At 42.6% G+C, this 19,243-nt stretch overlaps 1 protein-coding gene across 1 annotated transcript in view; it reads left to right on the top strand.

The window, feature by feature from the left end:
• LOC110504820 (NGFI-A-binding protein 1) overlaps nucleotides 1-19,243 on the top strand; it is a 44,113-nt gene that overhangs the window by 12,240 nt on the left and 12,630 nt on the right. The window contains exons 4-5 of the mRNA XM_036975235.2: nucleotides 9,562-9,613; nucleotides 12,063-12,182. Of these exons, the coding sequence (XP_036831130.2) occupies nucleotides 9,562-9,613; nucleotides 12,063-12,182 (172 nt within the window). The remainder of the gene's footprint in view (nucleotides 1-9,561; nucleotides 9,614-12,062; nucleotides 12,183-19,243) is intronic.

A 19,243-nucleotide genomic window follows, 5' to 3' on the forward strand; every position in this document is an offset into this window, starting at 1 on the left:
GATGGAGCCAAATACAGGACCATTCTGGAAGAAAACCTGATGGAGTCTGCAAAAGACCTGAGACTGGGACGGAGATTTGTCTTCCAACAAGACAATGATCCAAAACATAAAGCAAAATCTACAATGGAATGGTTCAAAAATAAACATATCCAGGTGTTAGAATGGCCAAGTCAAAGTCCAGACCTGAATCCAATCGAGAATCTGTGGAAAGAACTGAAAACTGCTGTTCACAAATGCTCTCCATCCAACCTCACTGAGCTCGAGCTGTTTTGCAAGGAGGAATGGGAAAAAAATTCAGTCTCTCGATGTGCAAAACTGATAGAGACATACCCCAAGCGACTTACAGCTGTAATCGCAGCAAAAGGTGGCGCTACAAATTATTAACTTAAGGGGGCTGAATAATTTTGCACGCCCAATTTTTCAGTTTTTGATTTGTTAAAAAAGTTTGAAATATCCAATAAATGTCGTTCCACTTCATGATTGTGTCCCACTTGTTGTTGATTCTTCACAAAAAAATACAGTTTTATATCTTTGTTTGAAGCCTGAAATGTGGCAAAAGGTCGCAAAGTTTAAGGGGGCCGAATACTTTCGCAAGGCACTGTGTATATATATATATATATATATATACATACATACATACATACATACATACATACATACATACATACATACATACATACAGTGGGGCAAAAAAGTATTTAGTCAGCCACCAATTGTGCAAGTTCTCCCACTTAAAAAGATGAGAGGCCTGTAATTTTCATCATAGGTACACTTCAACTATGACAGACAAAATTAGAAAAAAAATCCAGAAAATCACATTGTCTGATTTTTTATGAATTTATTTGCAAATTATGGTGGAAAATAAGCATTTGGTCACCTACAAACAAGCACGATTTCTGGCTCTCACAGACCTGTAACTTCTTCTTTTAGAGGCTCCTCTGTCCTCCACTCGTTACCTGTATTAATGGCACCTGTTTGAACTTGTTATCAGTATAAAAGACACCTGTCCACAACCTCAAACAGTCACAGTTATATATATATATATATATATATATATATATATATATATATATATATATATACAGTTGAAGTTGGAAGTTTACTTACACTTAGGTTGGAGTCATTAAAACTTGTTTATCAACCACTCCACAAATTTCTTGTTAACAAACTATAGTTTTGGCAAGTCGGTTAGGACATCTACTTTGTGCATGACACAAGTAATTTTTCCAACAATTGTTTACAGACAGATTATTTCACTTCTAATTCACTGTATCACAATTCCAGTGGGTCAGAAGTTTACAAACATTATGTTGACTGTGCCTTTAAACAGCTTGGAAAATTCCAGAAAATTATGTGATGGCTTCAGAAGCTTCTGATAGGCTAATTTGAGTCAATTGGAGGTGTACCTGTGGATATATTTCAAGGCCTACCTTCGAACTTAGTGCCTCTTTGCTTGACATCATGGGAAAATCAAAAGAAATCAGCCAAGACCTCAGAAAAAAAATAGTAGACCTCCACAAGTCTGGTTAATCCTTGGGAGCAATTTCCAAATGCATGAAGGTACCACGTTCATCTGTACAAACAATATTACGCAAGTATAAACACCATGGCACCACGCAGCCGTCATACCGCTCAGGAAGGAGACGCGCTCTGTCCCCTAGAGATGAACGTACTTTGGTGCGAAACGTGCAACTCATTCCCAGAACAACAGCAAAGGACCTTGTGAAGATGCTGGAGGAAACAGGTACAAAAGTATCTATATCCACAGTAAAACAAATCCTATATCGACATAAACTGAAAGGCCATTCAGCAAGGAAGAAGCCACTGCCCCAAAACCGCCATAAAAAAGCCAGACTACAGTTTGCAACTGCACATGGGGACAAAGACCGTAGTTTTTGGAGAAATCTCCTCTGGTCTGATGAAACAAAAATAGAGCTGTATGGCCATAATGACCATCGTTATGTTTGGAGGGGAAAGGGGGAGGCTTGCAAGCCCAAGAACACCATCCCAACTGTGAAGCATGGGGGTGGCATCATCATGTTGTGGGGGTGCTTTTCTGCAGGAGGGACTGGTGCACTTCACAAAATAGATGGTATAATGAGGGAGGAAAAGTATGTGGATATATTGCAACATAAGCAACATCTCAAGACATCATTCAGGAAGTTAAAGCTTGGTCGCAAATGGGTCTTCCAGATTAACAATGAGCCCAAACATACTTCCAAAGTTGTGGCAAAATGGCTTAAGGACAACAAAGTCAAGGTATTAGAGTGGCCATCACAAAGCCCTGACCTCAATCCTATAGAAAATTTGTGGGCAGTACTGAAAAAGCGTGTGCGAGCAGGGAGGCCTAAAAACCTGACTCGGTTACACCAGCTCAGTCAGGAGGAATGGGACAAAATTCACCCAATTGAACAATTTAAAGGCAATGCTACCAAATACTCATTGAGTGTATGTAAACTTCTGACCCACTGGTAATGTGATGAAAGAAATACAAGTTGAAATAAATCATTCTCTCTACTATTATTCTGACATTTCACATTCTTAAAAGTGGTGATCCTAACTGACCTAAAACAGGGAATTTTTACTGGGACTAAATGTCAGGAATTCTGCAAAACAGAGTTTAAATGTATTTGGCTAAGCTGTATGTAAACTTCCGACTTCAACTGTAAAAAGTATTTAATAAGAATATTTCATTAATTCAGATCTAGGATGTGTTATTTTAGTGTTCCCTTTATTTTTTTGAGCAGTGTGTATATATATTTATATATAGAAAAGAGGATTAGAAATTGTGAGTAATGTTATTTGATAATTCTATATTCTAATTTCATAGCTGATCAATCCCTGATCAAATACTTTTATTTGACAACATTACCTTCTCATGGCTGGTCCTTGAGAATAAAGTTGAAGTAGAAAATACCACATGAGTTATTTGAGTAAAAAATCTCATGTTCCATCTTGGAAGTTGCCAGCTTGTTTGTGCCAGCCACTCCTTCTTTACTCCTTCTTGATGACAGAGGTTTTAAATCAGACATGCAGGTGCTTCCTGGCTGGCAACCACGACGACGGAAAATTCCACCCAACGCCTGTGTCTTTCTCACTTCTTCGCGTCGTGACGTTGTTGCATGCTGATTCATAAATAATTATTTTTATGGGACGGACATTGTCCCCGCTTCCACCATCCTTTTGGCTTAGTTGATGTAACCTGAATGTTTCAATTATTAAAATTATTATTATTATTTCAATTATTAAAAAATAATCACTGATTTTACATTTGTTTTTTCATAACATTTAATGCACTATGCATTAATGTGGGTTAAATGCTGTGGTAAAACAGAATAAATCGATTAATAGATTGTAGTGACTATCCATTAGTGCTTATCACTTATTAACCATCATTTATACAAATAAAATGTTTGTCACATGCGCCGAATACAACAGGTACTGTGAAGCCCTTAACCAACAATGCAGTTAAGAAAAATAAGAGTTAAGAAAATATTTACTAAATAAACTCCGTTAAAAAAAATATATAATAATAAAATAAAGTAACACGGTAAAATAACAACAGTGAGGCTATGTACAGGGCTTTTCACAATTACTTTAATAAAATATTTCAGTTGTGTATATTACATTTGATTACTTTTATTATTTTCATTCCAAGTCAACATATCATCTCCATAGAGCTGCTGTCTATGCTGTCTGACAAAATCACTATGTAGTTCTTCAAAGTAAATAAGGCATACTATTATGACTGCTGAATACCAACTGTCAATCAATTAGATCATGTATTTTCAGTTAGAGATACCTCGCAAAGCAACTGCTCTCTATCCCTCTCGATTGCACATTATTCTCCCTCTCTCTCTCTCCGTCTTCCCCACACTAACTTAATGTAGCAGGTGTAAAAGAAACACAGACTGGACAAGTAGGCGCGCAATGGATTATGGTCATTGTTAGGGATGCACGGTATATCGGTGAACATATCAGAATCGGACGATATTAGCTAAAAATGCCAACATCGGTATTGGCCCGACGTCTAGTTTAACTCCGATGTTATAAACCGATGTCAAAGCTGCCATGCATACCTATAATGTGACGTAATGACGCCGCGTAAAATGTTGCGCTACACGTGCAACACAGCATTCCTAACCTAGCCCACAATGTCTGCTGTGTGGATCGAGCAGTCAACAAGTCGAGCAGTCATTTGAAAGAGCAAGAACATTTCAGTGAGACAACTCAAAGGCGAAATCCATTAAAGCCAAGATAATGGAATTCATTGCCCTTGACAATCAGCCGTTCACTGTCGTGGGTGATGTTGTCTTTCGCCGACTGGTCGAGCACCGGTTAACACTACCAAGTGTGCTATTATTCAGATGTTGCCCTACCGGAGTTGAACAGTAATAGCGTCACTGCTATTAGCTTCACGAAATACATACTATGGAACGCTGTTTGGGTCTTTGTGCGTCAAAAAAAGAGTAGCACTGTCAAAGCGGTGCAAACACCCGCCCCCCCCAAAAAAGTCTGCAAACACCGGCCACGAACGATGTGTTTACAATACCGCGTTGGTAATAAAGCATAATTTGTTCGACCACAACTTCTTGGGTAGCTAGCTTTAGCTTGGTACCTAGCTAGCACCAATACAACCAGCCTGAAAACAATGACCAGTAGAAACTGCAGTCATTTTCATTATTCTTAGCAATGATTTAGGAATCCTTGTGAGTAAATATTAGCTAGGTTGCTACTTGTTGTTCGCCTATTGAAATTGAACTTCAGTTCATGAAAGTAAATAGCTAGCCAACTACTTAACCCTGTTGCCCAAAGCTAAGGTCATCTGGCTAGTGAGGCTCAACCGGACTGGGTTATGTGTTGTGAAGCTAGCCACAATAAGAATTAGGCACAATAGTGGAATTTCTGGTTTGCCTTCAAAATAAAAGTATGTCATTGACAGTGACGCAAATTAATACAAATAGTATAATTATGTCATACTTTTATTTTGAAGGCTAACCGCAAATTCCACTATTGTGACTAATCCTTATTGTGGCTAAATTCACATAGATGGGTCCGACCACCATTTAATCAAATAAGATTAAATAAAAGGTTACACACACCAAAAAGTTATTTTGATGGCATTCACATATGTCCCCATTACCAGTAAAACATAATCAAAACCTATTTATGTCACTTACTTGCTGTGCTGTTTCGTTGTTCATTTGTTCAATTGTTTCATTCTCAACCAGGATTTCTATGGAACGCCGTTTGGGTCTTTGCTAAGGAACGCCGTTTGGGTCGTTGCTAAGGAACGCTGTTTGGGTCTTTGCTATGGAACGTCGTTGTGGTTTTGCTATGGAACGCCGTTTGGGTCTTTGCTATGGAACGCCGTTTGGGTCTTTGCTATGGAACGCCGTTTGGGTCTTTGCTATGGGACGCCGTTGGGGTCTTTGCTATGGAACGCTGTTTGGGTCGTTGCTATGGAACGCCGTTTGGGTCTTTGCTATGGAACGCCGTTTGGGTCTTTGCTATGGGACGCCGTTGGGGTCTTTGCTATGGAACGCCGTTTGGGTCTTTGCTATGGAACGCCGTTTGGGTCGTTGCTAAGGAACGCTGTTTGGGTCTTTGCTATGGAACGTCGTTGTGGTTTTGCTATGGAACGCCGTTTGGGTCTTTGCTATGGAACGCCGTTTGGGTCTTTGCTATGGAACGCCGTTTGGGTCTTTGCTATGGGACGCCGTTGGGGTCTTTGCTATGGAACGCTGTTTGGGTCGTTGCTATGGAACGCCGTTTGGGTCTTTGCTATGGGACGCCGTTGGGGTCTTTGCTATGGAACGCCGTTTGGGTCTTTGCTATGGGACGCCGTTGGGGTCTTTGCTATGGAACGCCGTTTGGGTCTTTGCTATGGAACGCCGTTTGGGTCTTTGCTATGGGACGCCGTTGGGGTCTTTGCTATGGAACGCCGTTTGGGTCTTTGCTATGGAACGCCATTTGGGTCGTTGCTAAGGAACGCCGTTTGGGTCTTTGCTATGGAACGCCGTTTGGGTCTTTGCTATGGAACGCCGTTTGGGTCTTTGCTATGGAACGCCGTTTGGGTCTTTGCTATGGAACGCCGTTTGGGTCTTTGCTATGGGACGCCGTTGGGGTCTTTGCTATGGAACGCCGTTTGGGTCTTTGCTATGGGACGCCGTTGGGGTCTTTGCTATGGAACGCCGTTTGGGTCTTTGCTATGGAACGCCGTTTGGGTCTTTGCTATGGAACGCCGTTTGGGTCTTTGCTATGGAACGCCGTTTGGGTCTTTGCTATGGAACGCCGTTTGGGTTTTTGCTATGGAACGTCGTTGTGGTTTTTGCTATGGAACGCCGTTTGGGTCTTTGCTATGGAACGCCGTCTGGGTCGTTGCTATGGAACGCCGTTTGGGTCTTTGCTATGGAACGCCGTTTGGGTTTTTGCTATGGAACGTCGTTGTGGTTTTTGCTATGGAACGCCGTTTGGGTCTTTGCTATGGAACGCCGTCTGGGTCGTTGCTATGGAACGCTGTTTGGGTCTTTGCTATGGAACGCCGTTTGGGTCTTTGCTATGGGACGCCGTTGGGGTCTTTGCTATGGAACGCCGTTGGGGTCTTTGCTATGGAACGTCGTTGTGGTTTTTGCTATGGAACGCCGTTTGGGTCTTTGCTATGGAACGCCGTTTGGGTCTTTGCTATGGAACGCCGTTTGGGTCTTTGCTATGGAACGCCGTTGGGGTTTTTGCTATGGGACGCCGTTGGGGTCTTTGCTATGGAACGCCGTTTGGGTCTTTGCTATGGAACGCCGTTTGGGTTTTTGCTATGGAACGCCGTTTGGGTCTTTGCTATGGAACGCCGTTTGGGTCTTTGCTATGGAACGCCGTTTGGGTCTTTGCTATGGAACGCCGTTTGGGTCTTTGCTATGGGACGCCGTTTGGGTCTTTGCTATGGGACGCCGTTTGGGTCTTTGCTATGGAACGCCGTTTGGGTTTTTGCTATGGAACGCCGTTTGGGTCTTTGCTATGGAACGCCGTTTGGGTTTTTGCTATGGAACGCCATTTGGGTTTTTGCTATGGAACGTCGTTGTGGTTTTTGCTATGGAACGCCGTTTGGGTCGTTGCTATGGAACGCCGTTGGGGTCTTTGCTATGGAACGCCGTTTGGGTCTTTGCTATGGAACGCCGTTTGGGTCTTTGCTATGGGACGCCGTTGGGGTCTTTGCTATGGAACGCCGTTTGGGTCTTTGCTATGGAACGCCGTTTGGGTCTTTGCTATGGAACGCCATTTGGGTCTTTGCTATGGAACGCCGTTTGGGTTTTTGCTATGGAACGTCGTTGTGGTTTTTGCTATGGAACGCCGTTGGGGTCTTTGCTATGGAACGCCGTTGTGGTTTTTGCATGTCAAAAACGATACATGTCAAATAACACTAAGAAGTGAGAAAGACACACGGCGCTGGGTGGAATTTTCCGTCGTCGTGGTTACCACTCAATCAGGACCTGAATATGACTGCATGTCACATCATTTAACGCGTTTGTACAGTTTTTACATAGTGTGATATCTATCACTTGTATTTCATATGTTACAACAACTCATCAATACATATGCTATGATGCAAGTAAAGTTGTCTCGCGCACCTACAGTGCTGGTTATAAAAAAAAAAAAGCTAGCTAGCTCATGGACGCAAACAATGTTCTTCCCCTAAAACATAGCATAACAACATAATCTGTTTCAGTAGCTATAGTTAGCTAGCTAACTATCTAGCTAGGTGTCATCATCTAAAATAACCCTAATATTTAACTAGGTAAGTCAGTTAAGAACAAATTCTTATTTACAATAACGGCCAAACCCGGACGAAGCTGGGCCAATTGTGCACTGCCCTAAGGGACTCCCAATCACTGCCGGATGTGATCGAGCCAGGATTCGAACCAGGGACTGTAGTGACGCCTCTTGCACTGAGATGCAGTGCCTTAGACCGCTGTGTCCATGTGTGTGTGTTAACTATTTATCTATACTAGAAAGCTTAAAAGGCAGCTAAAATTTTGAATATCGGTTATCGGTATTGTTTTTTTTGGGGGGGGTCAAGGAAAATATCGGATATCAGTATTGGCCAAAAATGTCATCAGTGCATCACTAGTCATTGTAGTTAATTGCCACATTTTCTGCACTAAACTACAGTATGTATATAGACTATTGACCTGTTGGAAACTACAACTCCCTACTACATTGCACAGTTCGGGCTTGGTCCGATTTATCTCTAGAAAAGTTGAGCATTATGTGCATTGAGCTTGCAAAATTGTTCAAATAAAATGGAATTCTAATAATTTAACCAACATTGGTCAATTAGTTGTTAAACAAAAAATAACTAACATTTCGGTTAATCGGATTAAATGGGCATGTTTGTATGTTTGTATAGTGAAATCTGTACATTTGTTTTTGAAGTGGGCTTTATGGCAAGAAAGGGAAAGGGGGATACCTAGTCAGTTCTTCAACTGAATGCATTCAACTGAAATGTGTCTTCCTGCATTTAACCCAACCCCTCTGAATCAGAGAGGTGCGGGGTGCTGCATTAATTGATGTCCACGTCATGGGCGTCTGGGGAGCAGTTGTTGTTGGGGGTTAACTGCCTTGCTCAAGGGCGGAACGGGCACATTTTTCCACCTTGCCGGTATTGCGTCATTGGTGTTGCACCATAAATTAAAAATAAATAAATCAGCATTTGACAATATTTTACAGGAATTTTCATATGTACCTTTTTTCCTTTAGGGATTATAGCTCCTTTAGGGATTATAGATCCTTTAGGGATTATAGATCCTTTAGGGACTAACAGATCCTTTAGGGATTAACAGATCCTTTAGGGATTAACAGATCCTTTAGGGATTAACAGATCCTTTAGGGATTATAGATCCTTTAGGGACTAACATATCCTTTAGGGACTAACATATCCTTTAGGGACTAACATATCCTTTAGGGACTAACAGATCCTTTAGGGATTAACAGATCCTTTAGGGATTAACAGATCCTTTAGGGATTAACAGATCCTTTAGGTATTATAGATCAATATAATGTTATCCTGTTCACTATTTGAAGGTTTATGCTATTTAAAATGTTCCTCTCTCTCTGGTCTCTCCCTCTCTCTCTCTGGTCTCTCCCTCTCTCTCTCTGGTCTCTCTCTCTCTCTGGTCTCTTTCTTTCTTTCTGGTTTCTGTCTCTCCCTTTCTCTCTCTGGTTTCTCTCTCTCTGGTCTCTTTCTTTCTTTCTGGTTTCTGTCTCTCCCTTTCTCTCTCTGGTTTCTCTCTCTCCCTCTCTCTCTCTCGTTCTGGTCTCTCTCGTTCTGGTCTCTCTCGTTCTGGTCTCTCTCGTTCTGGTCTCCCTCGTTCTGGTCTCTCTCGTTCTTTCTTTCTTTCTTTTCTTTCTTTCTGGTTTCTGTCTCTCTCCTTTCTTTCTTTCTTTCTTTCTTTCTTTCTTTCTTTCTGGTTTCTGTCTCTCCCTCTCTGGTCTCTCTCTCTTTCTTTCTGGTCTCCCCCTAAAACACTCTCTGGTCTCTCTCTCTCTCTCTCTCTCAATCTCCTGTAGGTCTCGATGTTGTGACAGAGATGATCCTTCTCACAAGATGATCAAAACAGAGGTGAGCTCATCTCTTTCCTCTCACACCGCATGTTCTGATGAGCACCACGTTTGTCTATATATAAATTTAAAGCTCATTCCTATATCTTCAGTTTCAACTTCAACAACTTGTGTGTTAAGTATATTAAAAAGGGTTAATCCATTAACAATCTGATTCCCACAGACAGACAGACAGACAGACAGACAGACAGACAGACAGACAGACAGACAGACAGACAGACAGACAGACAGACAGACAGACAGACAGTGCATGGTTCTGGCTGGGTGTGTTCAGCGCCTTAATGTTTACTTAGCTGCCTGTCAGCCAGCTTGGCTGTGTGGGCGTGGCTTGAATGAGAGGGGGCGTGTCCCTCAAGACTACTGGGTGTCATAATGTAAGTGAGCACTCAAAGTTCACTGCAATAAAAACTTTCTCTGTCGAATCAGGTCACCTCCTCCGCACCTTAAGTCACGCCCTAAGAATCCACATTGAGCGACTGACACACCTCCTTGCATCCCCTCCTTGTCTTTAGAAGTGCGTCAGACGCTGCGTAGTAGGGCCTTGTCTGTCAGTGTGTCAATGCCTCTATTTCCATTCCTCACAGTGTAGTGCAGCTGTTGAGTAAAGAGTTTCCCCAGAAACTCCTCTGAATTGTTCTGAGCTGTTGAGTAAAGAGTGGCTTTGTGTAGTGAGCTGTGTGAGATTGTGGCAGCTGTTCATTCATCTCTCTCCAGTGGTTCGTTTGATGGCGGTCCAAACCTCTGAGTGATCAAACTCCACGCCTCCACAGTACAGGGGTGGGCCAGGGTGGGACCAGCTAGGTAGCAGACACACTCCCCCATCTCTTTCCTCCTGTTTCTCAATCCTTTGGGGCAGTCACATTGCAGAACTTTGTAGAACACATATACAGAGTTATTTGTTTGAAGGGAAAGGGGGAATACCTAATCAGTTGTACAACTAAATGCAATTAACTGAAATGTGTCTTCGGGGGGGGGGGGGGGGTGCCTTAATCGACATCCACATCTTCGGCGCACAGGGAACAGAATGAATGAATGAATGTTTTGGAGTGGATTCTTTTCATAGACAATATGTTTTCTGTAACTTATTGGAGTCTACTGAAGACCCAGTTTGTTACATACATTAAACACATTTTCCTTAAAACAACTTTTGGAGTTGTTTTCATTTTGAGGTACTTTTCTCTTGCTGAAGGGCCAATTGTTCTCACGACCTGGTGGTTTTCTTTTGACTGTACATGACTGTGTGTCCTTCTTGAGAAGTTTCACATATTTACCACAACAAAGGAGTTAACGACCGACAGAGTTCTAAAATGAATCCCCACCCACCTGCCTTCCTGCTGCTGTTTCAGTCCTCTCCTTACCACACATACACACTGCTGCCACCCTCCCATTAAGGGCCAGGCACACGCCCATGTGGACTCTTAACAACAGAAATGCCCAAATGAGTGCAGTCGCGCCTACCCATATGCCTGATGACATCACCACGTGGGCGCTCTGTGAATCACCCACACACTTGCACAGTTGAGTTGTCTGCACACATACTCACACCGTCATATGGTCTTTAACTCTCCTTCTGTCTCTCCCTCTCTCTCACACACACACACACACAGACACACACACACACAGTCTGACTGGACACCTTCTGTGGGTTCTGTAAAGGAGTGACACATCATAAGGTAGGGTTAGCTCAGGGTTGATCGACCAGCAGACATGCGTTAACCCTCCTCGTCCAACCTTCACTAACCCCAGTACAGCAGGAAGGATCCACCTCAGGTGGTAGGTTTACTTACTGACTTTATTGTCCCCATGGGGAAATGTTGTTGCAGTGTCATGTACACGTTTAAAGTGGCGTTTGAATACAAAACAAAATTGACAATACAACTGTCATAAGTTACATACCAGCCTGCTGGCTTTACTGAGTCGATAGGAACATTAGCCTGCTGGTCTTACTGAGTGGATAGGAACATTAGGCTGCTGGCCTTACTGGGACGGTAGGAACATTAGCCTGCTGGCCTTACTGAGTCGATAGGAACATTAGCCTGCTGGCTTTACTGAGTCGATAGGAACATTAGCCCGAGCTATTTAGGAGGAATATCACACCTGGCACAAATGATTGTCTAGTTCTGTTAGGACCTCATATTGAAGCTAGCAGAGAACCCAACTGATGTAAAGAACAATCTTAAAGTGATCAACTTTGGATTAGATACAAGCATCAGTAAGTCTTAGACAATACATTCATTCAACTTGGATCTAACTTTCTTACCACTTTGCATGTTGTTTTCTTCCCTCTGTGAATTGGTCAAATGTGGTCAAATGATACATGTTGTGTATGGTTTCCTAGAAACAAGGGTGTCTCAACTTACCCCACTCTACCCTAGAGTAGAAAAAAGGGGCTCATCAGGACTGTGGTCTCAATGTTCCTCAATGTGACTCTTGTCTCTTTATTGTGTCAGGAGGGCTTCTTCGACCTCCAGGAAGCCCTGCAGTCAATCTACATGAGAAGGGAGGCCCTGAGAGAGCAGCTGGCCACAGCCAAGTCTAAAGGAGAGGAGACTATGGGGCGCTGCATCCAGGTGACGACACTACCACTGACGGACTGACTGACTGGCTGTCTGATGGATGGATGGACTGACTGGCTGTCTGACTTGACTGGCTGTCTGACGGACTGATGGATGAACTGACTGGCTGGCTGACTGGCTGTCTGATGGATGGACTGACTGACTGGCTGTCTGACGGACTGATGGATGAACTGGCTGGCTGGCTGGCTGACTGGCTGGCTGACTGACTGGCTGTCTGACGGAGTGATGGATGAACTGACTGGCTGGCTGACTCGCTGACTGACTGACTGTTTGACTGACTGACTGGCTTGCTGGCTGGCTGACTGTGTGACTGGATAACTGGATGCATGGCTGGCTGATGAGCTGGATAACTGGATGGATGGCTGATGAGCAGGATAACTGGATGGATGGCTGGCTGATGAGCTGGGTAACTGGATGGATGGATGGCTGATGAGCTGGGTAACTGGATGGATGGCTGGCTGATGAGCTGGGTAACTGGATGGATGGATGGCTGGCTGATGAGCTGGATGCATGGCTGGCTGATGAGCTGGATAACTGGATGGATGGATGGCTGATGAGCTGGGTAACTGGATGGATGGCTGATGAGCTGGGTAACTGGATGGATGGCTGATGAGCTGGGTAACTGGATGGATGGTTGGCTGATGAGCTGGGTAACTGGATGGATGGATGGCTGATGAGCTGGGTAACTGGATGGATGGCTGATGAGCTGGGTAACTGGATGGATGGTTGGCTGATGAGCTGGGTAACTGGATGGATGGCTGATGAGCTGGGTAAATGAGAAGAAATGAAGTGAGGAAACGACTGCATATAATCAGCAAAGTTATTGACAAGCTGTTTTGTTTCCTCTCAGCTTATCTTGTTTCTAGTTGAGAGGAAAAAAACGGAATCATGAAAGCAGTCACTCGTCCATGCCTTCCTCCACATCTGTTAAGACATCATCCACTGTGCTTAAACAGATACTTCAGGATTTTGGCAGTGAAGCCCTTTATCTACTTCCCCAGTCAGATTAACTCGTGGACACCATTTTTATGTGTGAAGTTTGAATGAAGTTGCTAACTAGTCATGGTCAATTGCTAACTAGCATTAGAGCAAAGACTGGAAGTCTATGGGTATATGCTTCCAGTCATTACACTAATGCTAGTTAGCATTGGCTCACGAAACTACGTCTAACCTCCTTCCTACTGAACACCGAGACAAAAAAAATGGTATCCACAAGTTCATCTGACTGGGGAGGTAGATTGAATAATTGTTAAATGGCCACTCACACTATTTACACCTTTTGTTTTTACACTGCTGCAACTCGCTGTTTATCTATGCATAGTCACTTTACCCCTACCTACATGTACATATGACCTCAATTACCTCAACTAACTGTTTATTATCTATGCCTAGTCACTTTACCTCTACCTACATGTACACATTACCTCAATTACCTCAACTAACCTGTTTATTATCTATGCATAGTCACTTTACCCCTACCTACATGTACATATGACCTCAATTACCTCAACTAACTGTTTATTATCTATGCATAGTCACTTTACCCCTACCTACATGTACATATGACCTCAATTACCTCAACTAACCTGTTTATTATCTATGCATAGTCACTTTACCCCTACCTACATGTACATATGACCTCAATTACCTCAACTAACCTGTTTATTATCTATGCATAGTCACTTTACCCCTACCTACATGTACATATGACCTCAATTACCTCAACTAACCTGTTTATCATCTATGCATAGTCACTTTACCCCTACCTACATGTACATATGACCTCAATTACCTCAACTAACCTATTTATTATCTATGCATAGTCACTTTACCCCTACCTACATGTACATATGACCTCAATTACCTCAACTAACCTGTTTATTATCTATGCATAGTCACTTTACCCCTACCTACATGTACATATGACCTCAATTACATCAACTAACCTGTTTATTATCTATGCATAGTCACTTTACCCCTACCTACATGTACATATGACCTCAATTACCTCAACTAACCTGTTTATTATCTATGCATAGTCACTTTACCCCTACCTACATGTACATATGACCTCAATTACCTCAACTAACCTGTTTATTATCTATGCATAGTCACTTTACCCCTACCTACATGTACATCTGACCTCAATTACCTCAACTAACCTGTTTATTATCTATGCATAGTCACTTTACCCCTACCTACATGTACATATGACCTCAATTACCTCAACTAACCTGTTTATTATCTATGCCTAGTCACTTTACCCCTACCTACATGTACATATGACCTCAATTACCTCAACTAACCTGTTTATTATCTATGCCTAGTCACTTTACCCCTACCTACATGTACATATGACCTCAATTACCTCAACTAACCTGTTTATTATCTATGCATAGTCACTTTACCCCTACCTACATGTACATATGACCTCAATTACCTCAACTAACCTGTTTATTATCTATGCATAGTCACTTTACCCCTACCTACATGTACATATGACCTCAATTACCTCAACTAACCTGTTTATTATCTATGCATAGTCACTTTACCCCTACCTACATGTACATATGACCTCAATTACCTCAACTAACCTGTTTATTATCTATGCATAGTCACTTTACCCCTACCTACATGTACATATGACCTCAATTACCTCAACTAACTGTTTATTATCTATGCATAGTCACTTTACCCCTACCTACATGTACATATGACCTCAATTACCTCAACTAACCTGTTTATTATCTATGCATAGTCACTTTACCCCTACCTACATGTACATATGACCTCAATTACCTCAACTAACCTGTTTATTATCTATGCATAGTCACTTTACCCCTACCTACATGTACATATGACCTCAATTACCTCAACTAACTGTTTATTATCTATGCCTAGTCACTTTACCCCTACCTACATGTACATATGACCTCAACTAACCTGTTTATTATCTATGCATAGTCACTTTACCCCTACCTACATGTACATATGACCTCAATTACCTCAACTAACCTGTTTATTATCTATGCATAGTCACTTTACCCGTACTTACATGTATAGATTACTTCGACTAACCTGTACCCCCGCACACTGAAGAGGTGTAACGGTTTTCTTGCAGTAAAAGAGAGGCGGACCAAAATGCAGCGTGGTTTCTATTCATGGTTCTTTAATTTATAAAGACACTATACATGAATAAACTAACAAAAACAATAAACGTAACGAGAAAACCTAAACAGCCTATCTGGTGACAACAAACACAGAGACAGGAACAATCACCCACCAAACACTCAAAGAATATGGCTGCCTAAATATGGTTCCCAATCAGAGACAACGATAAACACCTGCCTCTGATTGAGAACCACTCCAGACAGCTATAGACTATGCTAGAAACCCCTACTATAATACAAACCCAATACCTAACAAAAACCCCAAGACAAAACACACCACATACAAAACCCATGTCACACCCTGGCCTGACCAAATTAATAAAGAAAACACAAAATACTAAGACCAGGGCGTGACAAGAGGTAACGGTACCACCTGTATATAGCCTCGTTATTGTTATGTTTTTGTGTTACGTTTTATTAATTTTTTGTTTATTTGGTAAATATTTTCTAAACTCTTCTTGAACTGCACTGTTGGTTAAGGGCTTGTAAGTCAGCATTTCACTGTAAGGTCTACACTGTTGGTTAAGGGCTTGTAGGTCAGCATTTCACTGTAAGGTCTACACTGTTGGTTAAGGGCTTGTAGGTCAGCATGTTACAGTAAGGTCTACACTGTTGGTTAAGGGCTTGTAGGTCAGCATGTTACAGTAAGGTCTACACTGTTGGTTAAGGGCTTGTAAGTCAGCATGTTACAGTAAGGTCTACACTGTTGGTTAAGGGCTTGTAGGTCAGCATGTTACAGTAAGGTCTACACTGTTGGTTAAGGGCTTGTAAGTCAGCATGTTACAGTAAGGTCTACACTGTTGGTTAAGGGCTTGTAGGTCAGCATGTTACAGTAAGGTCTACACTGTTGGTTAAGGGCTTGTAAGTCAGCATGTCACTGTAAGGTCTACACTGTTGGTTAAGGGCTTGTAGGTCAGCATGTTACAGTAAGGTCTACACTGTTGGTTAAGGGCTTGTAGGTCAGCATGTTACAGTAAGGTCTACACTGTTGGTTAAGGGCTTGTAAGTCAGCATGTCACTGTAAGGTCTACACTGTTGGTTAAGGGCTTGTAAGTCAGCATGTCACTGTAAGGTCTACACTGTTGGTTAAGGGCTTGTAAGTCAGCATGTCACTGTAAGGTCTACACTGTTGGTTAAGGGCTTGTAAGTCAGCATGTCACTGTAAGGTCTACACTGTTGGTTAAGGGCTTGTAAGTCAGCATGTCACTGTAAGGTCTACACTGTTGGTTAAGGGCTTGTAAGTCAGCATGTCACTGTAAGGTCTACACTGTTGGTTAAGGGCTTGTAAGTCAGCATGTCACTGTAAGGTCTACACTGTTGGTTAAGGGCTTGTAAGTCAGCATGTCACTGTAAGGTCTACACTGTTGGTTAAGGGCTTGTAAGTCAGCATGTCACTGTAAGGTCTACACTGTTGGTTAAGGGCTTGTAGGTCAGCATGTTACAGTAAGGTCTACACTGTTGGTTAAGGGCTTGTAGGTCAGCATGTTACAGTAAGGTCTACACTGTTGGTTAAGGGCTTGTAAGTCAGCATGTCACTGTAAGGTCTACACTGTTGGTTAAGGGCTTGTAAGTCAGCATGTCACTGTAAGGTCTACACTGTTGGTTAAGGGCTTGTAAGTCAGCATGTCACTGTAAGGTCTACACTGTTGGTTAAGGGCTTGTAAGTCAGCATGTCACTGTAAGGTCTACACTGTTGGTTAAGGGCTTGTAAGTCAGCATGTCACTGTAAGGTCTACACTGTTGGTTAAGGGCTTGTAAGTCAGCATGTCACTGTAAGGTCTACACTGTTGGTTAAGGGCTTGTAGGTCAGCATGTTACAGTAAGGTCTACACTGTTGGTTAAGGGCTTGTAAGTCAGCATGTCACTGTAAGGTCTACACTGTTGGTTAAGGGCTTGTAGGTCAGCATTTCACTGTAAGGTCTACACTGTTGGTTAAGGGCTTGTAAGTCAGCATGTTACAGTAAGGTCTACACTGTTGGTTAAGGGCTTGTAGGTCAGCATGTTACAGTAAGGTCTACACTGTTGGTTAAGGGCTTGTAAGTCAGCATGTTACAGTAAGGTCTACACTGTTGGTTAAGGGCTTGTAAGTCAGCATGTCACTGTAAGGTCTACACTGTTGGTTAAGGGCTTGTAGGTCAGCATTTCACTGTAAGGTCTACACTGTTGGTTAAGGGCTTGTAAGTCAGCATGTTACAGTAAGGTCTACACTGTTGGTTAAGGGCTTGTAAGTCAGCATGTCACTGTAAGGTCTACACTGTTGGTTAAGGGCTTGTAAGTCAGCATGTCACTGTAAGGTCTACACTGTTGGTTAAGGGCTTGTAAGTCAGCATGTCACTGTAAGGTCTACACTGTTGGTTAAGGGCTTGTAGGTCAGCATGTTACAGTAAGGTCTACACTGTTGGTTAAGGGCTTGTAAGTCAGCATGTCACTGTAAGGTCTACACTGTTGGTTAAGGGCTTGTAGGTCAGCATTTCACTGTAAGGTCTACACTGTTGGTTAAGGGCTTGTAAGTCAGCATGTTACAGTAAGGTCTACACTGTTGGTTAAGGGCTTGTAGGTCAGCATGTTACAGTAAGGTCTACACTGTTGGTTAAGGGCTTGTAAGTCAGCATGTTACAGTAAGGTCTACACTGTTGGTTAAGGGCTTGTAAGTCAGCATGTCACTGTAAGGTCTACACTGTTGGTTAAGGGCTTGTAAGTCAGCATGTCACTGTAAGGTCTACACTGTTGGTTAAGGGCTTGTAGGTCAGCATGTTACAGTAAGGTCTACACTGTTGGTTAAGGGCTTGTAAGTCAGCATGTTACAGTAAGGTCTACACTGTTGGTTAAGGGCTTGTAGGTCAGCATGTTACAGTAAGGTCTACACTGTTGGTTAAGGGCTTGTAAGTCAGCATGTCACTGTAAGGTCTACACTGTTGGTTAAGGGCTTGTAGGTCAGCATGTTACAGTAAGGTCTACACTGTTGGTTAAGGGCTTGTAGGTCAGCATGTTACAGTAAGGTCTACACTGTTGGTTAAGGGCTTGTAAGTCAGCATGTCACTGTAAGGTCTACACTGTTGGTTAAGGGCTTGTAAGTCAGCATGTCACTGTAAGGTCTACACTGTTGGTTAAGGGCTTGTAAGTCAGCATGTCACTGTAAGGTCTACACTGTTGGTTAAGGGCTTGTAAGTCAGCATGTCACTGTAAGGTCTACACTGTTGGTTAAGGGCTTGTAAGTCAGCATGTCACTGTAAGGTCTACACTGTTGGTTAAGGGCTTGTAAGTCAGCATGTCACTGTAAGGTCTACACTGTTGGTTAAGGGCTTGTAAGTCAGCATGTCACTGTAAGGTCTACACTGTTGGTTAAGGGCTTGTAAGTCAGCATGTCACTGTAAGGTCTACACTGTTGGTTAAGGGCTTGTAAGTCAGCATGTCACTGTAAGGTCTACACTGTTGGTTAAGGGCTTGTAGGTCAGCATGTTACAGTAAGGTCTACACTGTTGGTTAAGGGCTTGTAGGTCAGCATGTTACAGTAAGGTCTACACTGTTGGTTAAGGGCTTGTAAGTCAGCATGTCACTGTAAGGTCTACACTGTTGGTTAAGGGCTTGTAAGTCAGCATGTCACTGTAAGGTCTACACTGTTGGTTAAGGGCTTGTAAGTCAGCATGTCACTGTAAGGTCTACACTGTTGGTTAAGGGCTTGTAAGTCAGCATGTCACTGTAAGGTCTACACTGTTGGTTAAGGGCTTGTAAGTCAGCATGTCACTGTAAGGTCTACACTGTTGGTTAAGGGCTTGTAAGTCAGCATGTCACTGTAAGGTCTACACTGTTGGTTAAGGGCTTGTAGGTCAGCATGTTACAGTAAGGTCTACACTGTTGGTTAAGGGCTTGTAAGTCAGCATGTCA

The sequence above is a fragment of the Oncorhynchus mykiss genome, chromosome 3 (assembly GCF_057628025.1).
Source record: "Oncorhynchus mykiss isolate SJ-2025 chromosome 3, ASM5762802v1, whole genome shotgun sequence".
Classification (NCBI taxonomy): Eukaryota; Metazoa; Chordata; class Actinopteri; order Salmoniformes; family Salmonidae; genus Oncorhynchus; species Oncorhynchus mykiss.